Genomic DNA, 24,919 nt, shown 5'->3' on the forward strand with positions numbered 1-24,919 from the left:
CCCGGGCTGGCCCCGCGCCGCAGCCAATGGCAGCCGCGGCCGCGGAGAGCCGGCCAATGGGAGGCGCCGCCTGCAGCCGCCCGGCCAATGGGCGCCCCGTATTCTAATGGGCCTCAGCTTTATCAGAGAAATGTTGGCTCTCCCCAAGCCAAGTTGAGTGTCCGGTGCCGGTGCCGGTGCCGCCTCGGCGGGGTCAGCCGGGGCCGCTCGCCCTGGCCCTGCCCGTGGCCGCCTGCCCGCCCGGGACGTGGCCCCCCGGCCAGCCCGCCAGGGTCCCAGGGCCACCCGGGTGCCCGCCGGCCAGGGCGGACCCCGGGGCCCAGTAGCCCCCGGGCCGGTGGGGATGGGCCGGCCGTTGCACCCCGGGCTCTGAGGGCGGCCTCGGTGCCAGAGCCATGGACGCCAACCTGCCGGGCACCTTCCTGCTCAACGGCCCCTCGCTGGGCCCCTTCCCCGAGGCCAAGGCGCCCGTCTGCCAGTACTCGGTGCAGAGCTCCTTCTACAAGCTGGGCCCCCCCGGGCTTGGCGCCCAGCTGGCCGCCGGCACCCCCCACGGCATCTCCGACATCCTCAGCCGGCCCGCGGCAGCGCCGAACAGCAGCCTCCTCCCCGGCTACCCCCACGCAGGCGGATTTAACGGACTGAGCTCCCCGGGCGTCTATTACGGGCCCCAGGTGGGGGCCCTCCCCAAGGCCGGCGGCGAGTACCTGCCACGGGGCCGGAGCTGCTGGGCAGAGGTGGCCCCAGACTGGCGGGGCGGCCGGCAGTGCGGCGGCCGTAAGTACAGCGGGGCCGGGGCGGGTGGGCGGCGGGGGGGTGGGCGCCACAGACGGCGGGCACCCCGCGGAGCCCCGACCCATCGGCACCGGGGCAGGGATGTGGGGCAGCTGCCCAGGCCGCAGCTTCTCCATCGCCCTGCACGAGGCATGGCTGGTCACCCTGCAGGCTGCCCCGGGACGGTGGGAACGGCCGGACCTCGACCTGCCGCAGAGGTTTCGGCTCAAGAGCAGGGGCAGCTCCAACGGCAGAGATTAACTCTTTGCTTAGCCTAACTCCTTGCTTAGCCCCACTCTTTGCTGAGCCCCCAGGCAAGCCACAGCTGGCAAGGGCAGGCAGAGCCCACCGTCCCGGAGATCCCCCATCCCTCCGGCAGCCTCGCTGGGGTCAGCGCCCAGGCCAGCTCGGGGCAGAGACAGGCAGGATGGCTGGCCCGGGGCTGGCAGCGCTGCCTGCCTGGTGGAGAGCTGGCAGGGGGATTGCAGAGCATGCTGCTGCCGTGGCAGAGGGTGGGCAGGATGGGTGCACCCCCTGTGCCGTGGGGAGTCCCGGGAGGCTCTGGGCCAGGGGCTGGGTGCAGCCGTTCAGCACCTGCAGCCGTGGTCCCCTTCCCGCTTCTCCAGGTGATGCTCTTGGAGCAGAGGGGTCATCCAGTTTAGCCCTCCGCTCCCGGCACAGCTACGAACGGACCAGCTCTGCCTGCCTTCCCGTCATGCATCCTGCAAGGTGTGGGGCATGGGGGCACGGTGTTCCCGGTGCTGCGTGGCTCTGGGGTCAGGCACTGCTGCTGAGAACCTTCCCCTCTCAGCACCACAAATTAGCTCTGTCTGCGAGCAGGAGGTGCACGGCCCGGCTCTGGCTCTGTGGCGCCCACACAACTCGGCCCTCCTGGGACAGGGCTGAAGCCTTGAAGCCGGAATACAGTTTTAATTTGGAGGGGAGCCAGCGTGGAGGGACCCTGTGGGCGCTGAGGGCTGGTGGGTGTGCTGGTGCCGTGTTCGGGAAGGGGAGAGCTGCCCAGAGCCGTGCACGGCAGAGAGACCAGGTGCTCACCCACCTCCCTCCTCCTCCTCTCCCGCAGCCCCTGCTCACCTGGCCGACAGCATCCATAAGAAGAAGCACACGCGCCCAACCTTCACGGGGCACCAGATCTTCGCTCTGGAGAAGACTTTTGAGCAGACCAAGTACCTGGCGGGTCCGGAGAGAGCACGGCTGGCCTATTCCCTTGGCATGACTGAGTCCCAGGTGAAGGTGAGTGTGGGTCCCCGCGTGGCACGGGGCGCGTGGTGTGGTGGCTGCTAACCGAGCCGCTCCTGTGGGGCGGCAGGTCTGGTTCCAGAACCGACGGACCAAATGGAGGAAGAAGAGCGCCCTGGAGCCCTCCTCGTCCTCGCAGCGGGCGGGGGGCTCTGGCGGAGAGCGGGCAGCCTCTGAGACCGAGGACGACGAGTACAACAAGCCCCTGGACCCCGACTCGGATGACGAGAAGATCCGGCTGCTGCTGAGGAAGCACCGCGCTGCCTTCTCGGTGCTGGGCTTGGGCACGCACAGCGGCTGAGCGCTGGCACAGCCCGCCCCTCTGGGCCATGGGGCACCCGGCCTGGCCACCTGCTTCTTGCCAGGGGGGTGACCCCCCAGCAGACGCCCGGCTGCGGGGATGGGGCGGCTGCCGCCCCGCTCCTGGTGGCTCCCGCCCAGGGATCACGGCTCGCAGGGCTGGCAGCAGCACGCGTGGGCAGCGTCAGGCGCGGCCGTGCTGTCAGCATTGACGAAATAAAGGTCCCAGCCCCAGCCAAGTCCCAGCGCTTGCTTCGCGGGCGTGCGGTCCAGGGTGCCCTCCTGAGGCTGGGCCGGAGAAGGGGCTGGGATAGCACGCACGGGGCAGGGTCTGCGTGCCAGGCAGGGGAAGGGGCCGTGGCTGTGGTGCTGTGTGGGGGGCAGGAGGAGCCCACGGGAGCAGGGCAGCCCGGGGGATGTTTCCCAGGGTTTTCCCTGCTTTGGGCGTGCACCGGCAGCAAGAGGTGCTGGTTCAAAAGTCACTCCTTGGGGCCTCTTGTTGGAACCTATTAGCAGCAAATAAATATCATTTATCTTAACGGTGTGAGTGAGAGCCCATTCACCTGTCGGGGCCGCAGGATTGATGCGGCGTCAATAGCCCCGGTGTGTTTGCTGCCAACCTCGTGGACCTCCCCCCGTGCTGCACCCTGTGCAGCGGGGGCTGCGCACATGCACACGTGTGTGCACACATGTTCGCGTGCCCCCTGCTCTGGCTCCCCGCGGCTCAGCTCTTGCACGCCAGTGGTGGGTGCCGTCTGTCCCCAGCCGCTCGGGATGCCAAAGGGGCTCCTGCTGGCCCAGGCCCGCTGCTGGGGGCCCGGCAAGCTCGGCAGTTGTTCAGCCAAGAGCCAACTAAGTGCCAGCCAGGTGTGAGCAAACAGACCGGCCGTGTCCTGGGAGGAAATCGATAGGAGATAAGGTGCTGCCGGCCCATCATAGACTGATTAGCAGCGTGGCACAGGCACGGAGGAGGTGCTGGGGGTTGCAACCCAAGCTGCCCTCCCCTGCGGCTGCAGGCAGCATCTGAGGACAGGCCGGTGGCCAAGTCCACCCCTGGGGATGGCCAAAGCCCCTGAAGCACTGGGGCTTTGCAGCGGCCCTGAGCACGAGCCTTGTGGCGGGGAGCCGTGGTGCGGGGCTGCAGACCGTCACCGTCTGCCCGGGCCCCAAGACCCACATTTGGCTTCAAGTCCTCTCCAAACTGTCGCTTTCTGCCACGTGCTGGACTGGGGTGACTTTGCAGGGAGCCCTGACCGCTCAGCAGCCCTTTCCCAGGGCTTAGGGAAGGCTGATCTCCTCCCACAGGTCCCCGTCCAGCCCCGCAGCGAGCGTGGGGCTCGTAACTCTTTCCCCTCAGCCACGCAGCCCCTCTGCTGCCTCGATGGGAGAAATGCCAGAGGGTAGCAGAGCGGACGGACCCTTTGCAAGAACGTGGGAGGCCAGGCCCCACGGGCAGCGCGGTGCACAGTGCTGCGGCGGCGGCTGCGTGCCCCACGCGCCCCGGCCCCGTGGCAGGGCTGGGAGAGCCACGTCACCGTCCGTGGGCAGAGCCAGCGCTCGGCAGGAGCAGGCTCCGTACGGTGGGAGAAGTGCGGGACTGCTGTCGGGATATTTTTTTGACATTTTCTAAGCTGCCCAGCGTGGCTGACAATTTTTAATGTACTAACTGCCTGGTCCAGTGAGCTGATTAATTGGTGCTGTGGAGATCAATACAAAACAGAAAATTAAAACAATTTTAAAGTGATTAAGTAGTTTAACACCTGTCTGATGCCACGTCAGGGCTGGGAGACAAATAAAGCAGGTGGCAAAGGGCCTGCTGCAGCCGGGGAGAGTGACAAATCGCAGCCGCAGCCTGGCTGCCCCGTGCATCCCCGCGGCCGGACGGGTCCCCCGAGCGGTGCTGCTCTGCGCAGGGCCCCGGGGCGGTGGCCGGGACCACCCTCCTCAGGACCGCTGCTCCTGCGGTCCCGCTTGCCACGCAGACGGCACGGCCGCTTGCTGCCGCGGCTTGCTGCAGCCGAGCGGTCCCCGGCCAGCGCCGGGGTCTCAACAGGGCACGCGGAGCCTGGCCAAGGGCGAGCACCAGCTCTGCCCTCCCCAAAGCCACCTCGCGCCCTGCGGCCGGGGCCGGCCTGGGGCTGGGCAGCGCCGGGGCGTGCGGGCAGGGCTCCCGCCGAGCCCACGGCAGAGCTTGGGGCCGGCTGCTCCGGGGGCGTGTGGGTGCGAGCGCAGGCAGGGCGGCCTGGCAGGCAGATGGATAGCAGCTCCGCTTCAATTCTGCATCCCTTTTCTCCCAGACAAACCCCGTCGGATTTTCATAAATCAAAGCGCCACACTGTTTAATAAAAATTTATTGACTTACAAGTGATTATTTATCAAAAGGCCATTAATAGCGGCTCCGGGAATGATGTGCTACTGGGTGGTGCGGGGAGACTAATAGCAAATCAATGCCAGCATCCGGGCAGAATGCATATGAGGGCCCCCAGCCCCAGCGGGCTGCATGGCTGCTGCAGCCAGAGCCAGCAGCCCCTGCCCCGCGGGCCGCCCAGCGCTCCCCCCGGTTATTTATCGCTTACAAATGAAATGATCGATACTTTTAATCTAGAGCTAAATTTATTAACTTTCCCATCGGAGAGAGACGTATTGACTGGGGGCATGAGGAGGGGGAGCTGAGGAAAGATGGATGTGTGCCTCCTAACCTGTCCGGCCAGCTCCCTGCCTGCTGCGGAGCATCCCGGCAGCAGCGGGGCTGCCCCCCGAGCTCGGCGGGGCGGCTGGAGGTCCCGCAAGGCTGGGGAGGCGGGCGGGAGGCAGGGAGGGCTCCCGCACATCACCACAGCACCTGTGACAGGGGCCAGGGGAGCCAGGCGTGGGCAGAAGACTCGTGGGCACCGGCAGCCAGGTCTGAGGCTGCGGAGCCTGAAGGCAACGCCTGCACCCGCCCCGAGATGGGAGCTCTGGGTGCAGGGCCCTGGCGTTCGGGCAGGCTGCGGGTGCGTGCTCAGGAGCGCGCTGCTGGCTGGGGAAAGGCGAAGGAGAGCCTGGGGACCCTGCCCAGGCGGGGGGGACAGGCTGGCAGCGATGCCCACGTCCCCAGCCCGGTGCTATGGCTCCGGCTGCAGCTCAGCACGTGGGGAAGGGGCACCCGCGGGACCCAGCGAGCGCGGCTCTGCCTGGGTACCCCACGGCTCTCTGGGGCCAGGGCACCCTCCAGAGCCGGCCAGACCATGGCACGGCGGGGGGCTTAGGCCAAACGACCCCCCCCCCCGAGCAAGGGAAAAGCTTTGCAAGCCTTGGGGCCAGAGCAGCAAAGCTCAGGCAGGCAAAACTGGGGCCGGATCAGGCCGTCACCCCCAGCCAGGGGCTGCCAGGGCGGCCAGGGCGGCCAGCAATAGCTTCTTGGGCAAGCAGGTGACTCAAGCAGGAAACAGGGCAAATACAGCTCGTAAAACGTTGTGATTAAATGATCTAGGCAGGTACCACAGGGTAGCACACACCTGCTTGGTTACTGAAGCTTAACCACACTACAGGTTAACTCCCATAAGGCCTGTGCTATACCCAGCATTTCTTATACAACTAAAAGATGATGCTCAAAAACTCTGCATAAATGTAACAACCACCAAGGAGACAAGGGCTGTGCTTTTCTTTTCTTTTTTTTTTTTTAAGGAGCAAAGCAACAGCCCCATCGGTAGCAGGCACAGATGGGGGACTGGTGAACTGGTGTTAGGAGCTGTACCTAATAAGCTGGGTAGTAAAACAAGTAAACCAAAATGCTGGTGAATAGACCCTTAATGCCATAACGAACTCCTCACGAAGGCGGGGGCCCAGCCCGGGTACCTGAGCTCTATCTGGTAGCGACCAGCAGTTGGTTTGGCCTCTATTGGTAGCACAGGAGCGTAAGCAATGCACTGCAACCTGCCCTGCTTGCCTTCATCTGCTTTTGCTTTGTTACCTTAGGTGGAAAGGACAAGACACCGGGCTTTGCTGCTTTTTCTTCCCCCCCGATCAATTGCCATAGCTGAAGTTGGGCAGAAGAACAAGAAACTGGGGTAACAGTGAAAAGCATGGGGCCGAAAGGGCGTCTCCATCACCAAACAAGAACAGCCTGGTTTCTCTTGGTGAGGCTGGTGTTAACGGTGATCAGGTGTAACAGATCACTGATAATTGCTCAGTGAGTTCTTCCTTCCAGTCTTCCCTGGCAGCCAGGCTCCCTGCACCCCCCAAGTACCAGAACCTCTAGGAGAGGGCTGGGGGAGCGAGGGCCCCCTGTCAGCGAAGAGCAAGTCCGAGACCACCGGATAAAGCTAAACAAACAGAAGCCTATGGGACCTGGTGACGTACGTCCCAGGGTCCTCAGGGAACCGGCTGATGGAGGTGCAAGACCACTCTCCATCGTATTTGAAAAGTCACGGCAGTCAGGTGAGGTCCCCAGTGACTGGAGAAAGGGTAACAGCACCCCTGCTTTTGAAAAGGGTAGGAAAGAGGACCTGGGGAGTTACAGACCGGTGAGTGTCACCTCTGTGCCTGGGCAGATCATGGAGCGGATCCTCCTGGAAGCAATGTTAAGGCACATGCAAGACAAGGAGGTGATCCGAGTAAGCCAGCACGGATTCACCGAGGGCAAATCCTGCCTGACCAACCTGGTGGCCTTCCATGATAGAGTGACTGCAACAGTCGCTAAGGGAAGACCGATTGGTGTCATCTACCTAGACTTCTGTAAAGCCTTGGACACGGTCCCACACGACACCCTTATCTCTAAATTAGAGTGATATGGATTTGAAGGGCGGACTATTCGATGGATAAGAAATTGGCTGGATGGGCGCATGCAGAGAGTTGTGGTCAGTGGCTCTGTGTCCAGGTGGAGACCGGTGACGAGTGGTGTCCCGCAGGGCTCTGTCTTGGCACCGGTGCTGTTCAATATCTTCATCAATGCCATAGCCAGTGGGATCAAGTGCACCCTCAGCAGGTTTGCGGATGACACCAAGCTGAGGGGTGCAGGTGACACACCTGAAGGACGGGGTGCCATCTGGGGGGACCTGGACACGCTGGAGAAGTGGGCCCGTATGAACCGAAGGTTCAACAAGTCCCAGTGCAAGGTCCTGCACCTGGGTTGAGGCAATCCCAGATATGAGTACAGACTGGGAGAACTCATTGAGAGCAGCCACGTGGAGAAGGACTTGGGGGTCCTGGTGGACGAAAAGCTGGCCACGAGCCGGCAATGGGCGCTGGCAGCCCAGAAAGCCAAGCGCATCCTGGGCTGCATCCCCCGCAGCGTGGGCAGCGGGGCGAGGGGGGGATTCTGCCCCTCTGCTCTGAGGAGACCCCCCTGGAGCCCTGCCTCCAGCTCGGGGGTCCTCAGCACGAGGAAGATGTGGACCTTTTAGAACGGATCCAGAGGAGGCCACAAAGATGCTCAGAAGCTGGAGCACCTCTGCTGTGAGGACAGGCTGAGAGCTGGGGGTGTTCAGCCTGGAGAGGAGAAGGCTGCGGGGAGACCTCATAGTGGCCTTCCAATACTTAAAGGGGGCTTGTATAAAAGAGGGGGAGACTCTTTATAAGGGCAGATAGCGATAGGAGAAGGGGGAATGGTTTCAAACTGAAAGAGGGGAGATTTAGATGAGATGTTAGGAAGCGATTCTTTACTGTGAGGGTGGCGAGGCACTGGCCCAGGTTGCCCAAAGAGGCTGTGGATGCCCCGGCCCTGGCAGGGTTCAAGGCCAGGTTGGACGGGGCCCTGAGCACCCTGGGCTGGTGGGTGGCGGCCCTGCCCGTGGCACGGGGTTGGAGTTAGGTGATCTTTAAGGTCCCTCCCAGCCCAAGCCGTTCTATGATGCTATGAATTGAATGCAATGTTTGTGTAGGTAATGCGTCCGTGCGTGCATATTTATAAAGGATCACATTCTGAGCACTACAAGAAGCAAAGGTAAATCAATTCAGTATAGAAACATTTCCCATAACTGTACATTAACAGAGCATTTGCTGTTAAGTGTAGCTTTACATCCCTGTAACCCTCCCAGGTTTTGTACTGGGAACAGTTCAGTTTGTTCGTGCAGAAGTCGCCGGTCCTGGGGTAGGTGGAAAGTGGCACACGGTGGAAGACGGGGTTCCTCAACTACGAGGACAAGTTGTGCTCGCCCTGCTTGCACTGGGTAATCTAAGTGAGGGTACGCGCGTTACGTCTCTTGGGAAAGGCTAGGGGAGTTTCTGGACTCTTTCTGTTGCTTTCTTTTCTCTGTCTCTTGATATAAAGGTGTTTTACCCAAATAAAACCAAGCAGGCAGTAAACAGCCTTAACCCGTGTTGGTAGCTACTGCAGGGAAACTCAAAGGTAAGGATGCTTACACAGAGGAGCTGTCCTGCCCTGGGGGCAGCAGATGCCCCCCCCCACTGCTCGGGGCACTTACGTATCGCCTTCCCTAGCCTTCCAGAAACCGCAAGCAGGCTTCTGCGGGCAGCAGTGAAACAGCACTGGCATGTAAGAGCAGGCAGAGGACCCAAGGAAAGCGCTAAAGTTTGTGGGAACATACGGAAAATTGGAAAGTACATGGGATGAATGCTCAAATGCAAGTTGTTTTACTGAATTTTACTGTTTTACTGGTTTTTTTCACTGTTTTACAGGTTTTTTTAAAACGGTTTTACTCTTTTTTACTGTTTTACTGAATTTTACTGTTTTACTTGCAGAGCTGAAAGGGAAAGGTGTACCACCTCCGGCACAAGATTTCAGCTTCCTCGCAACAAGCTGAGATTATGTATGTGCATGTTGGTGCACATAAAGACCAGATCCCACCGTTTCCCTCAGGAGCCATTTGAAAGGGAATCTCTCGCCCCAGCCACGGAGTTTCAGACTCTCCTACCCACCCCGGGCTCCCACCACAGCACACGGGGATTCCTCGAGTGACCAGTGGGTTGTCACCGGATTCCACCAGTGCCACCTGCCTGGCAACTTGCAGTGCCAGGGGACGGAGGGAGGCTTCCACGGAGGATGATCCTCACCGCTTGCGGAAGCCCAGCAAAGAGGCTGTTACTCAGGTGCTGGAGAAGCAATGGTCTGGGTCAGGCTATGACAGGAGGGTGGCAAAAGGAAAGGTTTGTCCTTCTGGAAGTCAAGCTGGAAATGGCCTGAGAGACCACATACTGCTCCTACGGGGCTTATGCCGCAGATGTGAGAGGCACCGGCTCATGAAGACTCCCTTGGTTGCCAAGGCAGCTAATTTCAGTGCAGCTCACCAGCTTCTGTGCCGTGGGAGACTTGTGACTGACACACATGCACATCAACACACCAGTCCTCCCCCTGGGTCTGTAAACACCATATGGAAGCATACGACACCATAAGTGTTTCATTTAATACTGCCCCTGCAAGGGGCTTCACTGTAACAGTAACAAGAAGGCATCTTTGCCAAGAGCTGCCCAGGGCCTAAAGGCTCTAGGCAGTAATAGTGCCTCCGGGAAAGAACAGCCAGAGGATGAAGGAGCAAGTCCAAGCAGCTCTGGAGTAGCCAAAGTCCAAAGATTTGGAGCTGCTTCAGACAAGCCCTGGCTCATGCCGGAGGCCGAGGGCTCTGGCCGGGCCCAGTTAACAGTGCTGGAGGCAGAGGGCTCAGGAGCGGCTCCGGTCTTCGTGGTTGCCTACAATCATTTTGCTGTAGAGTTTCTGTTGCTCCTCCTTGAATGTGTCCTTCACCTTCTCCCTCTTCAGTCCTCCATCCCTGGGGAAGAGAGTCATATCATCAGAGGAGCTGCAGGCGTGCACTGTCCGCAGCTTCAGCTGGGGCTGCTCAGAGCAGGCCAGAGCTCCCGCAGCAGCCGGACAGCCACACTGGTACCTTAGGCTGCCCGGGCACGCTGCAGACCAACTGTCCCCAAGGGCAGTTACTTTCACACCCTGCTCTGCCAGAAGCTGCACCCACAGCCCCGCACTGTGCTCAACATGGCAGCTCTGTCAGGAGCGTGAACTGCTCCGATACCACTACAGTAGACTGCCTGCAGAGTCCCTCTGCCTCCCAGGCTCTGAAGATCTCAGTGCCTGAAAAAGGAAGTTCCCAGGCTCAACCCACTCTGCTGAGTAGCATCAAGTCAGAACCAGGGCATCCCAGTGCAAGCTGGAATCACAGAATAAAGCCCTGGTGCCCAACACAAAGACAGAAGCAAAGACTTTGGTCCCTGCTACAGAAGAGCAGTTTTGGAGGTCACAAGCAAGATCTATCTCCATTTCTCCATAGGCCTATGCTGCCCAACGCAAGACACAAGCTTAGCTCTACAGCCCACAAGCATGTACCAGGACCCAGGAACACGGAAACCTGGCACCAGGAAGAGAAAAGCCTGCCTGGACTCACCAGAGCAGATCCACAAGGCCCCCCTGCCTGGCAATGGCTGACTTCACTCGATTGGCAAACTGGACAGCGTCCTCTTCGGGCTGCGGCAAAATAAGACTGTTCAGCAGGAGCGAGGGGCCAAAGAGGCAGCAGCTCAGCTAGGCCAGGTTCAGCTTACTTACCTTCCTGGTCATTGGGGGCAAGTACCATACGCTGCAGACAATGGCCCAGCTAGTCATCATCCTGAGGAGGTAGGTTACCATGCCATACTTGCTGCTGTTCCAAAAGGCATCTCCGAACTGCGGGTCATACTACCGAGGCAGAAGAGCTTATTAAAGTCAGGCAGCGGTTGCACCCTCCCTGGGCTCCACGTTCCACCCCAAGCCCAGCTACGGGCCAGCCCTCCCAGAGCGCAACACGGAGCGGCCTCAGCTTCCCCACGCCCTCAGACCAGGCTGTCGACCCAGCCGTGCCGAGACTGGGCTGCCAGGGCTGAGCTCTCACACCGAGAGCTACTCGTGCTGTAAGAATGTTTGCCTTCTCATACCTTGATGGCTACAGGGTAAACTGTGGCTCCAATTTCAAAGCTCCCCTTTTTGAACATCATCACAGACGTGTTGTTGATGCAGGTTCCTGCAAGAGGCAAGCACAATCTTCTCAACTTCCCTTTGCAAGTCAGGTCAGAAGTCTAAGCTATACACCTCATGTTCTAAGCTATTCACCTCACGCTATACACCTTGTGCTCAGTGCTGGGCCCCGCACCCCAAGGCGGCCATGGAGGGGCTGGAGCGTGGCCAGAGCAGGGCAGCGAGGCTGGGGCAGGGGCTGGAGCACAAGGCTGGGGAGGAGCGGCTGGGGGAGCTGGGGGGGCTCAGCCTGGAGAAGAGGAGGCTGAGGGGAGCCCTCCTCGCTCTCTGCAACGGCCTGAAAGGAGGCTGGAGCCGGGGGGGTCGGTCTCTGCTCCCCAGGAACAAGCGCTGGGACGAGAGGGAACGGCCTCAAGCTGCGCCAGGGCAGGTTTGGGTTGGGTATTGGGAAAAACTTCTTCCCCGAAAGGGCTGTCAGGCCCTGGCCCAGGCTGCCCAGGGCAGGGGCTGAGTCCCCATCCCTGGGGGGATTTAAAAGCCGGGGAGACGTGGTGCTTAGCGACATGGTTTAGTGGTGGGCTTGGCAGTGCTGGGTTAACGGTTGGACTTGATGGTCTTAAGGGTCTTTCCCAACCTAAATGATTCTATGATTCTAATGGCTAGGCCGCAGGCGCCCAGCAACTGCCCCCTAGCACTCGCTCCAAACCCTGTCCTCTGTGTGCACAGGACGTGTCACCGGGACATCGTATATCTGACTGCCACATGCTGGGTTCAGTCAGCTCTAAAGATGCAATGTCCCCTTTGTCTCAGCGAAGGGTTTCAAGGCCCTTGGCTGCGTATGAAGGGAAGGAACAGAGATGCGGCGCTGTCCCAACGTGCCCTCTCCACCACGCGCTTGTCTGGCCTTGCTCCACAACTCACCTTCCGGAAAGATAAGAATAGGCAGTTTGCTCTTGTCCTGGACATGCTCTGTGAGCCTAAACAGAAGAACGTCACTAATTAGCACAGGGCACAGAAGCTATCACTAGCAATCCACACAGCATAGTCCCTATCCTGCAGTCACGGGGGACTAGCTGGGCGCCGGCAACGGTGGCACAGTCTCCCAGCACCCAGGAGGCAAGGCAGCGTCCTCACCCAAGGGAAGTGGGCAACCCCCACCCCTTCCCAGCCTCCAGACCTCCCCCTGCAGCTAGTAACTGTCACACCTTTTGGCGACGAGGTGACGATCTTTGACCTCAGAGCGTTCAAACCAGACGTGGGGGCAAGCTTTCACCATGGCTCTCTGTATCACACCCATGAGCCCTCCGTGGATCTGACCCACCTGAAGAGGACAAGAAGACACAAGTTACAAGACCTGGGGACAGACGGAAGGCCGAGGCAGCTCCTCGCTTCACAGCCAAGTTGAGGTTCATCTTTCTACCCCTGCCCTGGAAAGGCCGAGAGGAAAAGTCCCAGGCTCTGACTGGAAGGACAGAGGTAGCAAGCCCCAAGTGCCTTCCACACTGCAGGAGGTCCAGCTGGGGAAGTGCTTTGCTCTGCCGTGGACAGCAAAGCCCAGAGCTCCGCTTGCAAAACAGTGCCCAGAGACCCCTGGTGCTCTGAGTCCCAGGCCAAGCTCGCTGGAAAGCCACGCACAAGAGGGCATCTGGGCACTGCCTGGGAGTGCCCTGCGATGTCATGCAGGGAAAAGTAGTTCTGCACGCTCAAAAGCCTCTTGCTGCCTACTCCTTGCCCCATGCAACGTGCTTGCCGCTCCCACCACACGCGCGGCCAGGCCCCGGCAGGCAGAGCTGGGGCCGAGGTGCAGACCTTACCATCGCGTAGTAGCCGTCACTGGCCAGGATGATCACGTCAATGGGAGACGTGTGATTGGCCACACAGATGCCTCCATTTCGGGGTCTGTTTTCTCTAAATGCAAAACAAAGGTACAGATGAGGACAGAGGAACGAAGCGTGAGGCCTGCAAGAGGCAGGCACGGAGCAGCTGGTGGGAAGGGACACCCTGCAGCAGACAGTGCCTCCTTACCGGTCGTGGTAGGTGATGATGGCTGTGAGGGCACGCACACAGATCCGGTAACACATCAGGTGGACGTGCTTGCTCAGGAACTCCTTACACCTGCAGCCCAGGACAGAAACCATCACCCCCCAGTTCCACAATCTCCCCTGTAACGGTGCCACTCAGCCCAGCTGCCCCCGGCCACGAGACCCAACTGAGACTTCACATCTCTCCCACAGAAACACGTCTTGTTCTGGGTTTTGCCGTCAGCTTATGACCAGTGATTCTTAACTCAGGAGAATCAAACTTTGGCCTTTACTCTTTTCTGTCCTTATTCCTTTCAGAGCCCAGGGCTGAGCGCTCTGCCACGGGCTTAGTGCTCACATCTAAGCCCTTTGTTTAAAATTACAGGGTGTCTGCTCCTGAGAGGCTACCGATGCCAGGACCACCTGCCTTGTCCGCAGCAGGCAGAACAGATAGGCCTTGCAGGAAAACTTCAGGATTATCAGGTCTCAAACTGCACAGGGGGCTCCCCATCCCCTCTTCCCCCCAAGATGAACTCACCTTCCATTTGGCAAATATCCCACCACTGTAGTACCAGTCACCAACAAGCTGATGCCAGTAAACGCCAGGGCTATCCTGCAGAGAGAGGGAAGCTACATGCTAGCAAAACCAGGCCACAGGCCCTACTCATCAAGTAGCCTGTCTTGTTGGGTCATGTTGGACAGGGTCCGGGGGGCTTGGAGACCAGTGGCACCTGCTGCAGAGGGAAGAGGCCACCAGCACCATCTTGGCAGGCAGGTTCCCGCAGCAGCACTCACCTGAGGGGCAGAAGGAAGCAGTAGCGGATGAGCACACCCAGTCCCCAGAGTACGGTGAGGCGCAGGCTGATATACTGGAAGTTGTAGTTGGTCCTGCTGAGCAGGTTCCAGGACTCCAGCTCTTCAGCTGAGAACCTCTTGGTCACTTCATCATCCATGATGGTCTCGATGCCTTTGCGGCAGAAATAGAAGATATCTGAGAGCTCAAACTCAGGGGTGTCCAGGGCTTTGCCACTGCCACTCCGGCGGATCTCCTTGATCTCCTCTTCCAGTGATGTTGGCTCCTTTGCAATGATACCTGCAACACGCAGCAGGCAGCTCTGAGCAAAGGACGACTTGCCGGCTCAAAGAGAGCTGAGAACCAGGGCCCTTACTCGCCTGCCCTCCACAGGGCCCCCCTCCTTTCTCCAGTCCAGACAGGCTGGAAATGAAGCACTCCCTGGGTGTGTTCCTCACAAAATGGACGTCCCCGTATCTCCCTCCAACGCACCCACATGGAAAAGGCTTCCCAGCATACCTCAGCTGCTCAGAGACACCACGTTTACCCCATCTCCCATAAAGAATTTTGAACTTCATACGTACCCATGCAGGGCAGGATCTTACCGTTGACATAGGGCTTGTATAAGGGATGGTTCTTCTCCTTGGCACCACGCTCTATTCTCAGTGTCGCCCACTGCAAAAGACACACACGATAAGCAAGATTCGCAAGGCCTGTAGCTCCACTTCGTACCACCCTTGTTTTACAGTCGACTTCCAGGGAAGACCATGGCTAAGGGGAGAAGACGGGGCTGAAGCAGGAGGCTTCTGCACAGAACTGAAAGAGCGATGAACACAACTGAACTGAGATGGAAGCAGAGACTGGCCTGGGAGGAACGTTTTTACAGCAGAGATCCGCTTGCCATAGGACAAGAAGACTGACGGGGAGGTGACTAGCACAGGCATAGGACAGCCATGATGTGCACACGTTTGTGTGCCATTCTGCACAGCAGAGCCCCAGCGGGAAGCAGGGAATGCCAGAGGGAAGAAGAGTGCTCAGTGGTGAGACGGCACAGCAAGATTTTCTGCAGCCTCCGTGCCCTGTAGGCTCTGTCGCACTGGCACGTGGTTGCCACCGCACAGCCTCTGGGTGGACCGTGCATCCTGCTGGGGTGGTCCGCATCACAGCACAAAAAGCCGATCACGGGACTGGTGCTATTTTTCAACCCTCATTTCTTCCAAGCTCAAAGCAGAGACTGTGTTTTCAGGCTGCTGCTAAAAACATCAGGCTGATGCCGGGATGGGATCCTTCCCTCCCCATCTCAGCTAACAGCTGCTGCTGCTTCTCAGCTCACCAGTCAGTCCAAAACAGCAGCAGCAAGCACCCTCAGACAGCAATCTGGCAGCTGGCTGCCAAATCCCATGCCCAGACTACCTGTTATCCACAGAAATCTCTCTCAGCTAATTCTCAAGGGCACCAGCAAAAACTGTAGGCTGGATTTCTGGCCCTCCAAGTAACCCTCTCCCCCTCACATCCTTGTTAGGAGAACAAGCGTCTAAAGGAGGACTTGTCTACAGCACACTTATTGCTCCAGGCCAGCTGCTCCAGCAGAGATCTGTGAAGAAGGGGAAGCTGCTGGGAACTCCTGGCATCCCGGTCTCAGCCCATGCCAGCATCAGATGAGGAGGCAGCAATGTGGGAATGCTAATTGCTTGTGGAGTGTCCGGGTCATCCAGCAGCCTCCTCTGCCAGCAAAAGGAACTGCAGGATTGCAGATGATTGTCTAGACACTGCCATCCCAGGAGAAGTCAGAAGAGGAGCTCTGACCCAGCAGGAGCTGGGCAGCCTATGGAGCTGGCGTTCCTTGCAAGCCCAGCACGTCTCTATCCCGACTGCGGTCGCAGAAAACGCAGGCCCCCCTGGGAAGCACCAGGCAGGTCTCCCTCAGCACCAGCAGAGGTGTGCAGCTGCCACCCCAGGCCCCTGGGCTAGGTTTGCAACACTGGCCTCTAGAGCTGGGAAAACCTGGCGGGTGAAGAACGCTCCCCGAAAATACAATTCTGAATGACCAAAGCTAGCGAGTGAACTTTCCGCCAAATCTGTGAGCAGTTCTGCCAGAGTGCTCCTTTCTCTCACCCCTTTGAAACAGACTTCAAAGTCTTTTCAGAAAAATACTTTCAAACTTAAACACCAAAATAGGTGTAGAGATTAAACGCTCCTGAATTGAAGAAAGAAAAAAAAAAAACAAACAAGGTGAAAAGTTCTATTTCAGATAAACCAAACTTCTTATCAATTTTTTCTCCCAGTCCCTACATTTGAAGTCAGGTCTTCAGACATCCGTGTTAACGAAGCACCACCTCACAAAGCCCAGGGTCTTCCCACTCACACCTCAGGCTTTTGGGAGGAGTTTAGCTGAGCTGAACGTTGCAAGCTCCAGGGCTGCCCTCCCAAGCCAGCCAGTACAGAGCTACTCCTGGGGAAGACCAGTCCTGTTCAAACAGCAGCTGCTGTACCATGCATCCTTTAGCAGCTTGAACTCCACATTTAAGAGCCTAAAACCTCGCTATCAAGCACAGGGCACCCCTTCTCCTTTTGCTCGGGCTGCCAGGGTAGGGTGGCGTAGGCTTTATCTACTAGGAGTTTGGCAAAAATTCTGGTCTCACCAGGGACTTGCTTCAAGGAGAGGTGTTGGCCGTGAGACAGCCCATAAAACGAGTCTGCCAAAGGCAGGCAAGGGAACAGCGTGACCCCAAGTTGGAAAATTCCACTTGGCATCTCTGTGCCAAAAGAGTCAGTAAGGGCTGCCGGTCGTCCTCAGAGGCTGCAGGTCCAGACATGGCTCAGCAGATAAGCAGGCGGCACTCGGGGACAGAAGGGTGTTGAGAGCTCTGGGTTCTGGCCACAGACCACTCGGGGCTTGCAGTACAGAAAGTCCTGCCTTACCTCCTGCTTTTGCTTCATCCAAACGTGTGCTGGAGAGGAGCAGCCCACTGATCGCGGCCTTGTCCCTCCCCGTCACACCCTACACCCCTTTTGGCTTCTTTCCATGTCAAACTGTAACAGTCCTCTGTCTCGCCTGGGACATTAACCCATCCAAGCACACAGCTTCTCTCAGCACATCTACAGATCCGCCTGTACCACTGCATACTTACGGGCCACGCTGTCCTACTACTTTACTTGAAGACTTACTGGATTAATTACAGGGAGAAGACAGCCCATGAACAGAGGTCCAGTAAACTGCATTTGGCTGAGAGGACCCAAACGGGACATCTGGCACCAGCACATGTCACCAACAAACCAACCTCCCACCCCAGTCATCTGCAAGGCTCTGCTGAGGGGCAAAAGCCTCTCTCCCTAGCACGACCACGCTTGACAAGACCCCTGGGAACACACAGAAAATTCTGAAAATGTGACTTACCTGAAAAATCTTTAATAATGTTTTCATGTAAACCTTGCGGATGCCAAAGGAGACTCCAAAAATTGCTGGCACAATGATGAAAACCAGAAGCAGAGTGAAGAGGACGGTTATGGAAATCCCCAAGAGATTAACCACCAGGCTGTCAAAGGGGAGCAGGAGGAACATGGTGAAGGGCCCAGGCAAGGCTGGTGCCCTGCAGCCAGACAGAAAGGCTGCCCGCAGCGATTGCCCAGTCCTCCTGTTATTCGGCAACAGTCTCACACATGCACTGAGTCCACAGCCTGCTCACAGACCCCATTCCAAAGTTCACATCCTTTTTGGGCTCTGCGAGAGAGGGAATGCAACAGGATCAGGGAGAGCAGTTGGGAAAACAAGCAAACAGTCTGCCAGGAGCCCAGGTGAGTTCAGACCGTGTGGGCTGAGGAGCTCAAAGACGACGGAACACGCGCATAGGTTCCTCCATGGGCGTGCAGCGGGCGCTGCAGCGACACAACTGCATGAATGGATATCCTCCCAAGGCGCCGCTGAGCAAGTCCTGCTGTGGGGCAGCTTGCGGAGAAGCTGGCAGCAGAATCCCCTTCTGGCTGCTGACAGCATGCAGGGTCTCTTCACGGGGACAAGGTGGAGTCCATGCCTGAGCCTGCATTGGAGGAGATCGAGGGAGGTGGCACTTGCGGGAGCCTACCGTATGTGGAGCTATTATTGTTCTTTCCGTGAGGACACAGGCACTAGCGCAGATCCTTGCATGACGCCTGGAACAAGTTTAATTCTGGAGGCCCCTGGCACCCGCTCACGCTGAAGGGTCGTTACAGACACAAACGAAGCCTGTGTCCCTGGAAAGCTCTTCAAACAGCGAGTTGGCTTCTTGGCAGACGAGGCACTCGCATGCCACCAGCACTAGTGGAGGAAAAGGAAACCGAAGTCAAGCAAGTCACGCAGCTCGGAGAGACGTCAGCTCAGAGAGGGTGGCAGGAGGCCAGGGACAGTGGGCTCTGAAACCTGGAAGGCAGCGCTTGGGCTGAGGTCACATCACCCAGAGCAGCTCCTGAGACACAGCAGACTTGGACTGGCACTCCAGCTACTGCCTGGCACCGTCACACACTTGGGAATCACCCCCTGCTGCCACTCATCCTGTATTTTCATACCATTCACACCTCAGATTGAACAGCCTCGTCCAGAACCACGCCTAGAGCACAGGACGCCGCAATCAGGTCCCAAGAACAGGAAAGGAGCCAATGGAGCGACAGAAAACCCTTCCTCACAACACAGATCTTATCGCCGCTCTCATTTCAGAGGCATCCGCGAGCACTGAGCCAGCCAGGCACCCGGATTCCTGGGAAGGAATCACTTCCTCTACTCCGGTACACACATCTCACCCCTCCGTCACACGGGGCAGCTTTACAGGACAGGCAGTTAGCCCAAGGGGACAATTACTGCTGATGATTAGCCAAAGTGGCACTTGCCGGGCCACGGGGGCCAGTCAAAGGTCAAACAGCCGGCACTACAGCCCTGCCGGGGGAGGACGCCCTCCGCAGCACGGGTACGCGCGAGGCCAACGCGCAAGGCCAACTGGGGCTACTCAAAAGAGAGGAGTCTGCTCGGGGGAGACTTCCCTTCACCTGGCTACGGAGCGTCAGCCTGAGGGTGGGATGTAACAGGCAGCCGCCAAGCACACGGGAGCAGAGGAGAGCCTGGGAAGATCCTCTTGCTCCCAGCATGTTCCGGCTGCTGGCTCAGCGCTGCTGCACCAGTAACGCTACGAATATCCTTAGTGCTTCAAAGGCACACGCGTGCCTGCATAAGCCACGTCCCGGGATAGGCAGCTCTGCAGCCACGCGCGTAACCGCCCGTCATGCCAGAGCTGTCACCCATCGGAAGCAGGACTGGTGCTGGCGAACTGGTCAGACCGGCCATCCGAGCTGGCAGCCGCTGCCCTGAGAGGGGCCCGGTTACGGCATTCCTCCGCCGTGCCACCCAGCGGCGGCCCGCCAGGGCAGGCCAGGCCACGCACCGGGCAGCAGCCACGCGTGGGAAGCCCGGGCAGGCGCAGGCAGCCCTGCCTGCAGGCTACGGCCCCCGGGGCTCCCGCCGGGCCCACGCCGCCAGGCTGGGGACGGCCGGGCCGGCAGGAGGCCGGTCCGGCCCCACCGCTAGCAGGCCCCGGGGCAGGGGCAGAACCCGGCTGCGGCACCGCGGCCCGGCGGGCAGAGGGGGAAGCCCTCCCCCCGAACGGCGGGCACCCCCAGGCCGGCGGCAGCGGCCAGCGTCGCTCTCGGCTTTATGCAGCGGGACGCGGCCCGCCCGCCCGGCGAACCAGGGCAGGGCCGCGGCTCGGCCCGGCGACCTTCGGCCTCGGCGTGTGCGCGCCAGGCCGCGGGCGGAGCGGCCGCCCGCCGTGCCGGGAGGCGGCAGGGGCGCCCCGGAGGGCCGGGCGGGGACGGCTGGCTCCGCCCCGGGCCGAGCGGCGGGGACCGGGCCGGGCCACATCAGACCGGGCGCGGGAGGGCGCTGCGGCGCGGGGAGGCCGCGCTCCCCGAGGCGGGCGCCGGGTAACGGTCCGCGGCCGGGCCCGGGCTCTGCCCGGGCGGCCCCGACCCCGCCGGGCGCAGCGGGACCGGGGCGGGGGGAGCGGCGGCCGCAGCCCCGGTGCGGGGAAGGCGGGAGGGGGAGGGCGCCGGGCCGGGCCGGGCCCAGCGGGGCCGCGCACGCACTCACCTGCCGCCACCGCCGCCGGGCCCCGGCTCCGCCCCCCGCCACGTGCCGTGCGCGCCGCCGCCCGGCGCTGACGTCAGCGCGCCGCCCGCGGGGCCGCGCCCGCAGGAGCGCACCGCCGGCAGGGGGCGCCCGCCGCCGCCCCGCGCCCGCCCGGCCCCGCCCCCCGCCCCGGCCCCGCCCCCGGCGCAGGCAGAGGTACAGGCAGAGGCGCAGGCAGGAGTCGCGAGGCGCCGCCACTTTATTCACTCCCCGTTACAGCACCAGCGAGCGGGGCGCCCCCCCGCCCCGCACACGGCCCCTGGGCGGCAGCAGCACCGCGCAGCCACAGCCCTTCCGTCCTCGCCCCCCCGTCGCCCGGAGAACCTGGGGGCAGGAGCTGCACCGAGCAGCGGCTTCCAGCCCCTGCGGCGGCAGCCAGCAGTGAAGAAGCTTCCACGGAGACCGGCGGCCGGGCCAGACGCAGGGAGGAGCCAACGCCACCGAGCGGCACCGTCTGCGGCCGACCCCTCCCCAGAGACCCTTGTACCACCCTCGGGACGTGGCCGGGACCTAGGCCTCCCCCCACCCCGCCTTCCTACCAATAAGGAGCCTGGGCCTCTGAGCGCCGCCAGGTCTGCAGGTGGGAAAGGACCAGGGTGGCAGCCCTCGAGGTGCCCAGGTGCTCCCAGGCCCCGCTGGCACTCTTCACGGCATGGGAGGGAGGGCGGATGACGCCCACATGGCAGATCCTGTAGTTCCTCCCCTGGTTGTTGTCCCAGTGGGTCTTCTGGCCGCACTGGAAGGAGATGCAGAATTCTGTGGCCCTGCAGGAGACGGACAGCTTGGGCAGGGCAAGCTCGAAGGAGAAGGTGTCTGTGTCGGCTGAGCCGTACGTGCTGTGCATGTACTGGCAGGAGACGTCCCGGAAGCTCTTCCAGCCATCGAAGGTGATGCGGACCATCACTTTCTTCTCGTACTCGATGTTTCTGACCTTCACCGTCCCTGACAGGGCACGGTCCTGGATCAGGCAGTTCTCCAGGCAGACGTGGTTGCTGTGTAGGCGGCTGCGGAAAGTCATGTAGTCCGCAGAGGGCTGTGGGAAGTCCAGCACATACCTGCACGCTTCTGGGCGTGAGTTCCGCAGCCGAGGTCGGAAGCGGGCAAGGTCAGACAGGGCGTGCTGCAAGTCACAGAGGTCTTCCTCGATCTTTGAGAAGAAGCGGACAGCCGTCAGCGAGAGCCCCTTCATGTCAGCAAACACGACCCTCTTCTTCTTCTGGCCCTTGGAGCTCTTGGTGCTGTCTCGCCGCTCGGGCTCGGGTTCTGCGCTTAGCTTCTGGTTGAGACAGGACCGGAGGGGTTTGCACCCCCGGTTGCCCCGCAGCTCCTCGTAGGAGTTCAGCAGCTTGCGGATGGGGGGCGAGTGGCTGAGGCAGAGCCGCACGGCCAGGTCCACGGGCATGGCTGGGGGGGCGATGGCCCCGGCGCTGTACACCTGGAAAAGCCTAGAGGCGAAGAGGGGGGGTCAGGCGGCGTGCCCCCCGCCGCCGGGTCCCCGCCGGCGCCCCCCTCCCCGCCGCCCGCCCCCGCCCCGCGCTCACTCGCCGCAGCTCATCGCCTCCCGCCCGCTCCGCTCCCGCCGGCTCCGCGCCCTCAATGGGACCGTGGGAAGCGCCGGCAGCCGGGACACCCCGCGGCAGCGGCGGCGGCCAATCAGCGCCGGAGACGCGCCCCCGAGCGACCAATAGAGGGGCTCGGGGGGCGGCCCCGCCCCGACGGGCTGAGCACGCGCCGCCGCCTCGCCCCGGCCACGCCCCGTCGGCTCCCACCGCAGCCGGGCTCTGCCCGCCGGCCCCGCCCCGCCCCCGGCCCCCGGAGCCCCGGCCCCCGGAGCCCCGGCCCCCCTCTGCCGGGTAACGCTGCCGGCTGCGGCCCGCCTCCTCCTCGGGAGCGCCGCTCCCTGCTGCCGAGCTGCGGGCTGACGGGGAGCAGCGCCGGGAAAGCTGCCGCTGCCAGCAACCAGGCGTTTTTTAGGTTTTTTATCTGTTAGAAGGTAAGCGTTGGCTGAGCTGTCAGCGCCCGCAGGAAGCTACGGGGAGAAGAAGAGCGTGTTCCTCTCACGTTGCCTTTAGAGGTTTGAACTGGTTTTACAGGGCCCTTTTCAGGCGCTTGTTCGAAAACAGCTGTTTCCAGGGTGCCTAAGCACAAAGAAAAGCCCAGGCTCTAGCCTCATCCTCTATCGAAAGTGAACCTAACTCAAAAAAGTTTCCTACCCCGGTTCCTCACCCTGAGAAAGGAATTCGCTCACACCTGAGCAGGCGAGAGACACTGCCGCGTCCCTGACATGTATATTTAAAATCACCTTCACTGTTCAGCTCACATGTGACTCCTTGACAGAGAAGACCATCGCCGAAATCCCCTCGCCCCTGCCCTGTACTACCTGCTAATCTCTCCAGAGCCGCCTAGCCGTTTATATTAAGCAGCCCTGATTGTTCCTGCTGACAGCACAGATTTTCATCAGCTCATGACACAACCTCCCTATCAGCATTTACACCCGGCTCTCCATCGCCGCCGCGTCTGAGCGTCTCCGGCGCAACGCAAGACGCCTCTCGCAGGACGGCCAGGAGGAGCGAGCGCTTGAACAGCAAAAATCTGCAGGTTGGCTGGCTTCAGTCAGCAAAAACACAGAAAAAGAAGCGAAGTCCAAGCGGCACCATCCCCTAGAAATACGCGCGGCGCGGCTGGCCAGACGCTCCCGCCTGGGGAGGAGCAGGACAGCCATCCCTGTGGGCAAGCAGGAGCCGGAGGCGCTCACCCGGCCGGGCCGGCAGGAGCTGGAGGTGACCGCTGTCGCCCAGCGCCCGGGTGCCAGCCCCGCAGCCTGGCCAGCACCAGAGCAGAGCCGTCCACCAGGCCCGGGCCAGACCTCAGAAGCCCCGAGCTGAAGCCGGTGGCCGCGCTCAGGCCCGAGCTGGAAGCGGCGCTCCCCGTTTCCGACGCCGGCCTCGGAGGCCGGCGGCGCACATCCTTCCGCAGAGGTCAGCTGCGGCGTGCTCCCCTGCGAGGTTTAACGGCGGCCGCAGCTGCCCAGGTTACCATCCCAAGCGACGCCTGCCGAGGTGCTGACAGCAAATCGCCCCCCTTTCTCTGCACCAAGGGCTCCTGCTCACAGTCTCACGAGCCGTCTGCTTTTCAACCTTTGAATCCTCGAAACTTTTTCCTGCAGAATTCCCCGTTGTTTCCCCACCGTGTAAGAAAGTTTGCGTAGGTAGTTATTGCTACTAAGGAATAATCATCCTCACTGAATCACGTTATTTATTTGAGATCATTTTCCTATAGATAGCCAGGAAAAAAGAAACAGACCCACCTTTGGATTACGTTTCCTAGACGCAACTTTCAGAAGAACAACTCCCTTGCTACCAGCTCTAAGGCAGATATTTCTCAATTCTGGGAAAGCTGCTGTCACCCAGAAGCAGAGCAGCCTACAGCCAGGGTTAACCAGGGCAGCGGAAGAGAAAGCCCAGGGAAAAATACCCAGGGGACAGGTTTTCCACACTCCATGTCACACGCGACTGGAGCCCAAGGGAAGACCGTCCCCCTGCGCGCTGGGGGGATGTCTGGCACGCTAGGCGACCCCATGCGCTTACGCGCACAGACGCCCTCCAGCACGTGCAACGCAGGCGATGAGCCAATTTTCAGCAGCTGCTTTCCAAGAACCATCCTTTCCCCACACCCTCTCAGCCTGACAGTGCGTTTCCCCCCCCCGCTTCGGTGACCCGGGGGAGTCAACACGGGTGTGAAAGAGGCTTCTTGGCAATGAAACCGCTTGCCCCACCTTTCTCCGGCACCGAGGAGAGCAGATCCGGCTCAGGCTGGGAAATCACGCTCACCATCAGTGCCCTCCTCACGACCTCTTCCACCATCCACCTACTTTGCGTTCAGAGCTAATCACTCAGTAAACCCAAGCTACCTCCACCTTGGAGGGAGCAGAGAACGAGGGATGCATTTGAGCTCAAGCCTTACAGTAGACCCCTTGCAACCTGGAAAAGCTGCTCCCCCTCTGCACGTTCCCTTCCAGAGGCATGGATTAAGGTGGACGGGCTGCTGGGTCTTCTCCTCCATCTAAAAGTACGAGCCAAAACCACCACTTCCTCAAGGAAGCTGCGGACGCTTCCCCTTCCCCCAGCACAGACAGAGCAGAGGCACAGTGTTGGCAGCGAGGCAGTATCCAAAGGACACAAAAAGCAGACCGCAGCATTTTCAGGTGTGCCAGAACTGAATCTCACAGTTAGCCTGAGTGATTTCCGCCGACCAGCCATCTTCAAAAGCCCTGCCCAGCCTGGGATGATGTTGCCCTGGGCCAGCCGTCAGGCTCCAGAGGGGAGCTGTACTGAAGGCGCTCGGGAAAGAATCAGCTCGAGTTGAGGTTCAGCTGCTAGGAGAGGACAGGCACCCCTCACGCTCACATTGCTGCAGCCACGTGAGATGCAGCGGTGAGGCAAGTACCAGCTGTCTGGACAGTTGTCCAGTCAAACTTAATAGGGCCAAGGAGAAAGTCTGCCAGACGTGACACCTAGACACTCTCCAAGCAGCTCTTCTACAGCACGCTTCTGCAGCAGCGGATTAAGGACTTTGGCTGGGAGCTTCAGTCACCTCTGTGAGGCTGCCTGGGCTGGAGGTACGGGCAGGGCACAATCCGCAGCCTGTCCTGGGGGGCTGTGCAGAGGTGTGTGCTACTGATTCCGAAGGATTAACACCAGCCTCCTCTTAACATCTATACT

The 24,919-nt window shown here is 60.4% G+C and overlaps 3 protein-coding genes across 4 annotated transcripts; 1 reads left to right on the forward strand and 2 right to left on the reverse strand.

Annotated features, from left to right (window-relative positions):
• Nucleotides 1-347: 347 nt before the first annotated feature.
• Nucleotides 348-2,335, forward strand: LOC309601566 (homeobox protein Nkx-6.3-like; the record flags this gene model as incomplete). The annotated part of the gene is made up of 3 exons (XM_082334630.1): nucleotides 348-777; nucleotides 1,859-2,028; nucleotides 2,105-2,335. Exons 1-3 carry the CDS (start codon nucleotides 396-398, stop codon nucleotides 2,333-2,335), a joined length of 783 nt encoding a protein of 260 aa, XP_082190756.1. The 5' UTR covers nucleotides 348-395.
• A 6,681-nt stretch (nucleotides 2,336-9,016) lies between these two features.
• On the reverse strand, nucleotides 9,017-20,215 carry LOC309601816 (glycerol-3-phosphate acyltransferase 4). 2 transcript variants are annotated; one of them, XM_082334969.1, is made up of 13 exons: nucleotides 20,160-20,215; nucleotides 17,445-18,341; nucleotides 14,632-14,722; nucleotides 14,050-14,347; nucleotides 13,793-13,867; nucleotides 13,259-13,348; nucleotides 13,048-13,141; nucleotides 12,439-12,554; nucleotides 12,155-12,210; nucleotides 11,194-11,279; nucleotides 10,829-10,957; nucleotides 10,668-10,747; nucleotides 9,017-10,040 (listed from the first exon to the last, which is right to left on the reverse strand). In XM_082334969.1, the coding sequence occupies exons 2-13, from the start codon at nucleotides 17,607-17,609 to the stop codon at nucleotides 9,932-9,934; spliced, it is 1,389 nt and encodes a 462-aa protein (XP_082191095.1). In that variant the 5' UTR covers nucleotides 17,610-18,341; nucleotides 20,160-20,215; the 3' UTR covers nucleotides 9,017-9,931. The 2 variants fall into 2 exon arrangements, with proteins under 2 accessions (XP_082191095.1, XP_082191096.1); XM_082334970.1 differs by having other exon boundaries at nucleotides 9,018-10,040; nucleotides 14,653-14,722.
• Nucleotides 20,216-20,381: 166 nt separating this feature from the next.
• Nucleotides 20,382-21,824, reverse strand: LOC309601595 (protein phosphatase 1 regulatory subunit 3C-B-like). The gene is made up of 2 exons (XM_082334699.1): nucleotides 21,740-21,824; nucleotides 20,382-21,643 (listed from the first exon to the last, which is right to left on the reverse strand). The coding sequence occupies exons 1-2, from the start codon at nucleotides 21,751-21,753 to the stop codon at nucleotides 20,734-20,736; spliced, it is 924 nt and encodes a 307-aa protein (XP_082190825.1). The 5' UTR covers nucleotides 21,754-21,824; the 3' UTR covers nucleotides 20,382-20,733.
• Nucleotides 21,825-24,919: the final 3,095 nt, after the last annotated feature.

Source organism: Platalea leucorodia (genome assembly GCF_965183815.1).
Source record: "Platalea leucorodia genome assembly, chromosome: W".
Classification (NCBI taxonomy): Eukaryota; Metazoa; Chordata; class Aves; order Pelecaniformes; family Threskiornithidae; genus Platalea; species Platalea leucorodia.

Bases quoted from the DNA above. Each gene is read 5' to 3' on its own strand.
- LOC309601816 (XM_082334969.1), bottom strand. From the start codon at position 17,609: ATGTTCCTCCTGCTCCCCTTTGACAGCCTGGTGGTTAATCTCTTGGGG. The intron at 13,349-13,792 runs GTGAGTTCATCT...CCTGGGCTGCAG, and splicing joins GGATATTTGCCAAATGGAAG to GTGTAAGGAGTTCCTGAGCA. The intron at 13,142-13,258 runs GTAAGGAGGCAC...TTTTGCATTTAG, and splicing joins ATCATCACCTACCACGACCG to AGAAAACAGACCCCGAAATG.